The 9,345-nt window shown below is 47.7% G+C and overlaps 1 protein-coding gene across 7 annotated transcripts in view; it reads right to left on the bottom strand.

Annotated features, from left to right (window-relative positions):
* Window positions 1-1,848: 1,848 nt before the first annotated feature.
* AMOTL1 (angiomotin like 1) overlaps window positions 1,849-9,345 on the bottom strand; it is an 83,488-nt gene continuing 75,991 nt past the window's right edge. For all 7 annotated transcript variants that reach the window (XM_081001845.1, XM_081001846.1, XM_081001849.1 and 4 more), the window contains 2 exons: window positions 7,616-7,891; window positions 1,849-5,637 (listed from right to left, as the gene is read on the bottom strand). In XM_081001845.1, coding sequence (XP_080857971.1) covers window positions 5,525-5,637; window positions 7,616-7,891 — 389 coding nt within the window. In that variant the 3' untranslated portion in view covers window positions 1,849-5,524. The remainder of the gene's footprint in view (window positions 5,638-7,615; window positions 7,892-9,345) is intronic.

Raw genomic sequence — 9,345 nt, 5'->3', positions numbered from 1 at the left:
CAACATTTTTCTGATTCATTTAGGAGCATGCAATAGCCAGTTGCTAAATCCATTTTATTTATTGTGTTTCTCAACTCCACCCAGCTTAATTACATTAATTACAAGATGGCCACCTTGGCTCTGCTTAAAAAACTCTTAACAGACTCTGCCACAAAGTCTGCTCCGCTGTTGAACAGCTCATACCACCAGGATGTACAGGATGTTAGGCAAGGGGCAAGACCTCTGGTGGGGGATACGTTGTGCTCCTTCTGTAGTAAGTTGCCCACCTTTGGTCCTCACCTTGCACTCAGTTCTCACCTGTGACTCCTAGAAGCTATCAGCATGTGACAGCGGCCACACCCTGGGAAACAGCTTCAAGTGGCTGGGTAACCCGGTGAGGGTAGCTGATGGGTCTGAAACACTCATTGAGCTAAGAACTTCCCCTGCTTGCAAAGACAGGCTCCAGTAGATTAAGCAGATGAAGACCAGTAATGGGTCCAGCGGTCAAGAAGGCAGTTTCTGCACATGCTGTAGAGCAGCGGTTCTCAACCTGTGGGTCCCCAGATGTTGTTGGATTACAACTCCCATCATCCCTGAGCTCTGGCCTTGCTAGCTAGGGGTGATGGGAGTTGTAGTTCAACAACATCTGGGGACCCACAGGTTGAGAAAGGCTGCTGTAGAGGGACATGAGGGGCAGGTGGGTCTCATCAACCTGGGAATGTAGCCCATCTAGGAGAAGGAAAATCCTAAACCTTGGCTGCCTTTCAGGACATCTTTGGGAGAAGAAAAGGCTCAGGAATAAACCCTACACAAATCCAGAGTGAACTTGGATGGAACCTTGCACATCTTCTTCTAGCAACTCCTGCAGCCAAGCTGGTGCCAAATGCATTGCTCTGCTTTCCTTTGGACCACATCAGCGAGGCCAAGAGTGGGGTCTTGTTGTCTGGGCAGCCCAGGACCTTCATACACACTGCTGAGGCTTGTGCCCTGGGGAGGTCCCTTCGATGCTGTTAATGTAGGGGTTTGCCATGGAACCACTGGTAGGGTGGCCAACAGCAATGGAAGCTGGATGTGTGGGCAGGAATGTGATAATCAGGAAACAGCAGCTTCCACCCAGAAGCTACCTGCTTAGGCCCACAAGTGAGTTTGCGGAAGTGGTGAGATAAGGTTTTGTACTTGAGGATTTCTCAGCTCACACGTCAAACTCTTGACTTGGAGAACAATGCAAAGAAAGCATCTAGATGGCACACATACTGGCTGGATGCCAAGGAGTGGTGGGAGGCACCAGCTGGGGAACCCCCAAGGGAAAAAGGCTCAGAGCCAGGGGATTGGTGGTGGGACGATGATGAGTGGTCAGAGGAAGAAGAGGGAGCAGACTGGGAAGAGGAGGTGTCAGAAGCTGAAGGGGTAACAGGGTTTAGTGAGTAGGAAGAGACTGTGGCAGGAAGCAGTCCAGAAGTGGAGGCTAGAGAGGAGGGAGGCCAAGAGGCAGAGATGAGGCAGGCTGCTGAAGAGTCCAGAGGGTGTCCTCCTCCTGCTGTGACCAGATCCCCTTCCTCCTGTTCTCCCAGGACCAGAAGTGGCATGAAGAGGGAGAAGCAAAGACAGGCACAGCGATGGAGTCTCCCTTGGGAAGGACCCAAGAGAAGAGGAAACTCGGGGACCTTCAGTCTTCACAACTGACACATTAGGGCAGAGTTGCTGGGCTTGCTAGGCCTGGCCTCCTGTGCTGTTTTGTTTCTTTGAAGAGAGAGAAATGATTTCACCGACATAGTGTGTGGTCTTGCTGACCAGCTCCTGCCAAATGCTCTGAAACAAGACAATATGCTTCCCTCCAACCCATTTAAAACCAAAAAAGTCAAAGGGGCGCACCACTGTATACGTTTATTATATACAATATTAAGGCACAAATTTAAGCAGCAGAGGAGAAAAATCTTTGGCAGGCCCAAGGCCATCAGTATTTCTCGTGGGAGGTGTATAAACTCCTTGATTCCTCCCTGCCCCATGTATGTACAAACACACTCCAGCTGAACGATGCTCTACACCAGCCATTCTGTACAACAGAAGGACAACTGGGGGAAGGGGGAGGGAAGCGATCTGACGTTATCTTACAACCCGTTTACCTGTAATATTAATACAACACAAGTGTCACACAGCACAATACTGTAACACACAAGCCAAGGTGTTCGAGGAGGGGCAGAAACGTTTTTGCTAAAGGTTAAGCCACCGCTTTAGTCGTCACAGCAGTATTCCACATACACTCTGCTCTAACTTGGGGTGTTCTAGAGAAACCTCTCTTTTTTTGCATTAAAACATCAAGCACAACTAGAGAAGCAAGCATGGACTTTCCTGATCCTTTGGGCTGTAAATTTTCAAATATATACGGAGTTCGTCTGCAGAAAGTTGCCTGCCAAACGCAAGCATCATTGACACTGTAAATTTACCCTTGGGATGTTGTTGTAAGTGGTGCTTAACTGAATGCTACAAGTACAAAGGCACATCAATATAGATATACAGGAGGAGGAAACTGCAGGAGAATTCTCCTAAAACTGCACCTCGGGACCAGCACAATGAGCAAACTATGTCACATACAGCCCTGGTTCCTGCGTTTGTTCCATAATAATGAGAAGCTGAAGTAGCCTCCACGTGACTGTAGTAGGTCCACCAAACTGCCAGCCAGCCAGCCAGCCAGCCAGCCATGCCTTTCCAGTTCTCCCCATGCCCTACCCATGCAAACAGAGTCCCTGGTGCTGCCTGTTCACTCTTGTGGAATGCAGCACTATGCATGGATAGGGAGCCTGTAATCCTCCAGATGTTGAAGGACAATAAGTCCCATCATACCAAAACATTGGCCCCATTGGCTAGAGCCAATGGGAGTTGGAGTCTAAGAACATCTGAAAGGTGTCAGGTTCTTCATCCCTGTGCTAGAGGGAACAAGGAAAGCCCTTGATTTCTTTCTAGCAAAAGGCAGCAAGGCTCTCTCCTTGTCTGAAGGGTAGGGCAAGGAGAGGTGTGTGTGGAATTTCAAGGTGCTGCTGTTTACAGTTGTTTTGAGGGCTGACAGCCTCTACAAGCTCTGGGAGGCTTATTTGCGCATAACGCCTCATCAAGAGGTACAAATTGGGTGTTAATACGGAGACCGTTTCTTGGAACAAATAGTTGCTAGCACTGTACAGAAGCTTATTGAATGGTTCATTCAGAAAAAAAGAGTACAGCACAGCAGCAACTGATCAATGGGAAAAAACTAAAGACACCCAATGCAATCCCTATTGGCATGGCACGGTCCCTATTCCCTAACGACACGGGTGCAAATGCACATCCCCAGCCACCTCCCCAGGCCAACAACGGCGCACAAAACCCTGTTGGCCAAGTATAAATCCATAGCAATCCTGTGTGAAAATGCAAAAACGTAACAGGCTGGATCCAGATTAGTTAGCTGAACTTCGGGTCCCATTGAAATCCAACGTGGAAAGTTGTCCCACTGATTTCCAACAGGAACTAAGTGAAACTTACCTTTGGATCCCATTTGCTAAGTGTTGCTGAGCCAAGCATGTATGACATAGGAGGCTGAGTTTGTCTATGTCTTCTTGATGCATGTATGTGAAGACAAGTCTGTCGGTGGTTACTAATCATGATGGCATTTGCTGTACCCTCCATTTGCCAGGAATCACACATGGGAGGAGTATGTATTATGCTCAGTTTCCACTTGCCTTTCAACAAAGACAACAGGGCAAGCTGGGTGGCTTCCTGCAGTCACCCTTGCTGGTTGGGATAAATGCACAAAGCAGATGGCATACCACTGTTTGAATCTCTAAGAGTTAGGGTTAAGAGCTTGGTGGTTGGTTTGATAGACAAAGCACTGCTAAACTGCTCAGCATTTTCACAGAACCTGCACCAGACGGAAGAGCAAAGCTTATAGCCCTCGCAAAACATGCACGGCCACACATCGAACAGTTTTGGAAAACTAGCAGATAACCTAGGAAAAGGGACACTGAAACGAACCTGTTTATAGTAGCAGTGGGCAGACCTCAGGACTGTGGGACTGACTTTGTTTTTATACAAGAATCCTGAGAACCGCCAACCGCAATTGGTGCAAAAGGCGTACATTTACACTTAAAGGTTTCCGAGTCTGGGAATTCTGTTCTGAGAACTGAACTCACACACCCCAAGCACATTCTGCTGGTTACCTCTTGCTCCCCCTCACCCAGTTTTCTTAATTTCAGCAGTATAATGGGGGAGGGGGCATTTTCTGTTGCCGTTCTTAAACAAGCGGGAATGAAAAATCCTTGCTGATCTACTTGAAACCACCCGACATCTGCCTATGCTGTTGTTACATAGGATTCCATGCCTGTATTTAACAAGGGAGAGCCATAGTTCAGCGATAAAGCAGAAAGTTCCCCAGGTCAATTCCTCAGTATCTCCAGGAAGAGCTGGGAACATCCCCTGCTCGAAACTCTAAGCCCATGAAAGTTTATGAGACCACAAATCAGGTTTTAAGGTGCTTTTTAATGACTATTTTTGTTTGGCTGGTAGGGTTCTTGCCCCAGCAGAACAACCCAGCTGCCCAGAGTGGTTGGGGAAACCCAGTCAGAGGGGCGGAGTATAAATAATAAAATTATTATTACTACTACTACTACTACTGGAAAGAGGTAACTATGTCTCACCTGTAATGCGTGAGATAACATTAGATTTGAAGCCAGTGGCAGCCAACGTTGTGCTCTCCAGATGTTACAGGGCTATAGCTCACTCCTGGCTCTCAGCTGGGGCGAAAGGGAGCTCTCTAATCCAAGCACATCTGGAGGGCCCCCCCCATCAGCTACCCATGTTCTAAGCCCTCTTAGCAAGGAAGGACCCTGCTGCTTCTGTGCTGGCAACCGCATGCTGTCGTTGCTCAATAAATATTAAATAGAGGTGAAGAGTTGCGAAAATTTATCGGAAGGGCACGTTGTTCCGCACCCTGTTTTTAACCATGTCTCTCTCTCTATAAAGGTGGGTAGGAGGGAGATGAAAACAAAAACAGCAGGAAGAAGGCAGTGGGATGATGTCTAAATATGGGGAAGTCCTGCTCCCTCATCCCAGGGGTGCACGTTGCACAAAACATTTCACAGAGGGAATGTGGCTGCTCTGGTTAGCTAGCAGGTGATTAAAAAAGCAACCACCACTAACTTGGTGGTTGCAGAATTGTCCTTGGCATGCTGACCGTGCCTTCCAAAGTTCCTCCCACCCCCCGACAGAAAATGCAGATGCCCATGTCTTCCTTTTGCCATCGCTCTTTCAAATCCACATCTCGTTGGCCAATGTAAATTTTTAATGATTGTACGTAGCAGGTATCCCAAATGTCCCATCTCCAACGTCTCACATGCTCTGTGCTTTGTTAAAAAGTCTCATTTGCCGTCTAGATCTAAACTTCTTTGGTCCGGTTTTGTACCATTCTCCAGAGCTCTCGAGTTTTGCATGGCAGCAGCAGTGCCAACTACGGCAGCACCCTCCTTCATGGGGCTATGTGCACTAGCAGGGGAAACGGCAGCACCTGAGAACTGTAGCTTCAGATAAGGACTTCCATCATGTCTGGATCTGGGAATTCAGGTTTGTGAAGCAGGCTGCTGACCCTGCCGCCTTTGCTGCTGTCCGGTAGCTTGCCATGGCTGGGAGAGTTCTCTGCGGAGAAACAGTGAAGAGGGCGAAAGTTGATCTTGGGGCCAAAGTGCACATTAGGGTAAAGGTAAAGGGACCCCTGACCATTAGGTCCAGTCGTGACAGACTCTGGGGTTGCGGCGCTCATCTCATTTTATTGGCCGAGGGAGCCGGTGTACAGCTTCCGGGTCATGTGGCCAGCATGACTAAGTTGCTTCTGGCGAACCAGAGCAGCACACGGAAACGCCGTTTACCTTCCCACTGCAGCGGTACCTATTTATCCACTTGCACTTTGACGTGCTTTTGAACTGCTAGGTTGGCAGGAGCAGGGACTGAGCAACGGGAGCTCCACCCCTTCGCGGGGATTCGAACCGCCAACCTTCTGATCGGCAAGTCCTAGGCTCTGTGGTTTAACCCACAGCGCCACCTGCGTCCCAAAAGTGCACATTGCATTACCACAATTCCCAATTGTTTGGGTGTGGCTTGGTCACCAAATTTAAAGTACTCTTATTCCACTCTTAAGAATCATGGCTTCCTCCAAAGAATTATGGGAACTGTAGTTTGATAAGGGCGCCGGGAACTGTAGCTCTGCGGGGGGCGGGTCGCCTGACAATTCTCAGCACCCTTAACACACTACAGTTCCCAGGACTCTTTGGTCAAAGTGGTATAAAAGCATTTTAAGTGCACAGTGTGGAGGAGACTTGCAAAAACACTATGAGTGGCATCAAAGTTAAAGTGAAAACTGATAGCGGAAGAAGGGAAGTTGGGGGCGGGCAGAGTCTACTTAACCGTTTTCTTCTTACCAGCTGGCTGCTGATTGCTTAAAACTGTGCTGCTTTCCATGGGGGGAAATATGGGAACCATGTGTCTCACCCAGGTCCCCCAGATATGGGAAAGCAGATGCTATTGGAGCAATTCTGAGCAAGCAAACCAGCTGGCAGTGAAAGGGTGCAGCAGATTCTCTTCCCCTGCCAGACACCCACTCAACCTTGCAGCCACCTACAGCTGCTCTGCATAAAAATAAATGGGGCGGGGGGGGGGGGAAGAATAATGGAATTTATATAATGCAACATGCAGTTTGACCTTCAGAGGTAAGTGACGGTCTCCTGGAGTTAATCTGAGATATTTTGGGGGTTGGGTACAGCACTCTGTGATGCTATAAATCAGATTTAAGGCGCTGCCTGCGGGGGGAGCAATAACGTGCTCCTTTAGAACTGATACGCAATCCTAAACAAAAAGACACATTCTCATGTTGCTGCCCTACAGATCTCTGGAGGAGGAAGCACACCAGAGCCTCAGATAATTGGAGGGTCCTGGTTGGTTCGTATGGGGAAAGGTGGTCCTTGAGGTATTGTGGTCCTCGGCCATTTAAGGCTTTATAGGTCAAAAACCAGCACTTTGAATTGGGCCTGGGAACTGATAGGCAGCCAGTGCAGTTGGATCAGGATTGGTGTGGACGTGCTCAAGCTTATCTTGCTCCAGTGAGAAACCTGGTCACTGAATTCTGCACCAAGTGAAGTTTCTGAACTGCCTTCAGAGGCAGCCCTATGTATAACGTGTTGCAGTAACCTAACCTCGAGGTTACCAGAGCATGGACACCAGAAGTTAGGCTATCTCTGTCCAGATAGGGCCACCAGCTGAAGCTGAGAAAAGACACTCTGGGCCACCAAGGCCACCTGAGCCTCAAGGAACAGCAAAGGGTCCAGAAGTAGCCCCCAAGCTAGGTGCCTGCTCCTTCAGAGGGAATATAACCCCACCAAGAGCAGGCAACCTCCCAGCCATCCGGTCTAGGGAACCTCCTACCAACAGTGCCTCAGCCTTATCTGAATTGAGCATCAGTTCATCTCTCGTCCAGTCTATTGCGGAGGCAAGGCAACGGTCCATTTAAAGCTTTCTTTTCTGGAGACAGAATTTCATAATTCTAGGTTCTGCACACTGCAGTTCAAAACACCCTTCCTGCCCTGCTCCTGTTCCCAGGCCCATGGTGTTCAAATTTACTCACCCAGCCTCTCTCCAACGCCTCTGCCTGCAGTGTGCCTGAGGGCTGGGCTGCCGCCCGGGGTGTTAGTCAACTTCCCTCTGCCCGGAAAAGAGGCAGAGTTTGGCCAGAAAAGTTCAGAGGCTTTGTCCGTCTGAGTGCTGCTATCTTTGCTGCCCGTCTTAGTGTGGCAGACAGTCACCGGCCACGAGGACATTCCAGAAGACAGTGTGGCAGGAGGTGGAGGTGGCAACAAAGGGATGGGCGCCTGGTCCTGGGTCTCCTTCCCTAAGAGCAATCCTAGAGGAGCAGGAGAAACAAGAGAGGGAAAGGACCCCATTGGTTTAATTAAAGTTCTACTCTATTTTCCCAAAGGCTCAAAGTGGTTTAAATAAACCACACAGAATGTTAAAACAAAAGGGGGGGGGAGATACAACACACAATATAAAACACCAGATATGCCCCATCTCTGTTATTTTGTCTTTCCCATCCAAGCAATTTAGATTAAAAATGTCAATACCATGGAACCAACAAGAAGAACGTGAACAATTGTAAGCAATGACTAGGAAATGACTGGTCTGTGTGGCTGTACTGTCCCTGCTTGCCACAGTGAAGCTTTTTGATAACATACTAGCTGAAGATGGTGTGGTGGCACAGAATGTCCACAAACATTCCAACTGCTTAGAGAACAAAGCAGGCGGGACGTTTGCAGTAAAAGTCCAGTGAGGGAAGGGTAAGTTGCCAATTTGGCCAAGAGTGTCCTGGGGAAAGAAAGGGAATAAGCAGCTTTACTTGGAAGGCTACAAAGAACTTTCACAAAGCTGGGAAGTAAGGGATAAAGAGATAGGTAGCCTGAGGCGGAAGGAGGAAGGCAGGAAAAAAGGCCCCCAAAGTAGTGGAATGTGGGAGCTGAACATCAGATCTGGATTTGAACTAACTAATACTCTGTGTCAATTGCAAAGAATAATAATAATTTAAACGCGAATGCACCACTGACAATGTTCTGCATTTAAACTTTGCCACTTAATGGAAACAAATGTGGTTATTTGGCTCAGCAAATACCTAAGACATATGCTTGCTCTTGTATGAATTTAAAAATAATATTGCTTATTTTAAATTGATTGTGCGTGTGCCACTTATATTTCAGTATTATTATTATTATTGTTGTTGCCTAAGTTCAAAGTGCTATAAAGTTTGAATCCCCAGCTGCCAAGGGCTTTTGTTTGACCAAGTGCATTGACCAAGCATTTTTAATTGGCTGATCTCCTCCTTTGGTGCTATTTTATATATTGTCATTTTCACCCTGCATCTTCAATCACAGGGTCCCCATAAAAATCCATAAAAACTGCAACACAATAAAACACCAATCAATATAGAGTAAGCAAAAGCAACAACAAACACACACACACACACACACACACACACACACACACAGTATGTATGAATTGGGTGATTCTGCCTTGTAATGGTGTATCTATGTAAAGTGTGTGTGTGTGTGTGTGTGTGTGTGTGTGTGTATATATATATTTTTAGTGATGGTTGAAATGACCATGTTTGTAACAACAAATAAATTCATCCACTCACTTGGCAAGCAAAGCAACAACAATCCACTTTCATAAAACACAACAGCCAGAAAAGCAACAAGAACCAGCGGAAGCAGACCTGCCCAACCTGGTGCCCTCCCTATGTTTTGGACTGCAATGGGTGGGGCCAACGCATAAGGTGGCAGGGGCTGATGGGAGTTGTAGTCCAAA

The sequence above is a fragment of the Podarcis pityusensis genome, assembly GCF_964106645.2.
Source record: "Podarcis pityusensis genome assembly, chromosome: 4".
Taxonomy (NCBI): domain Eukaryota; kingdom Metazoa; phylum Chordata; class Lepidosauria; order Squamata; family Lacertidae; genus Podarcis; species Podarcis pityusensis.
This window is presented reverse-complemented; position numbering and strand designations above follow the sequence as displayed.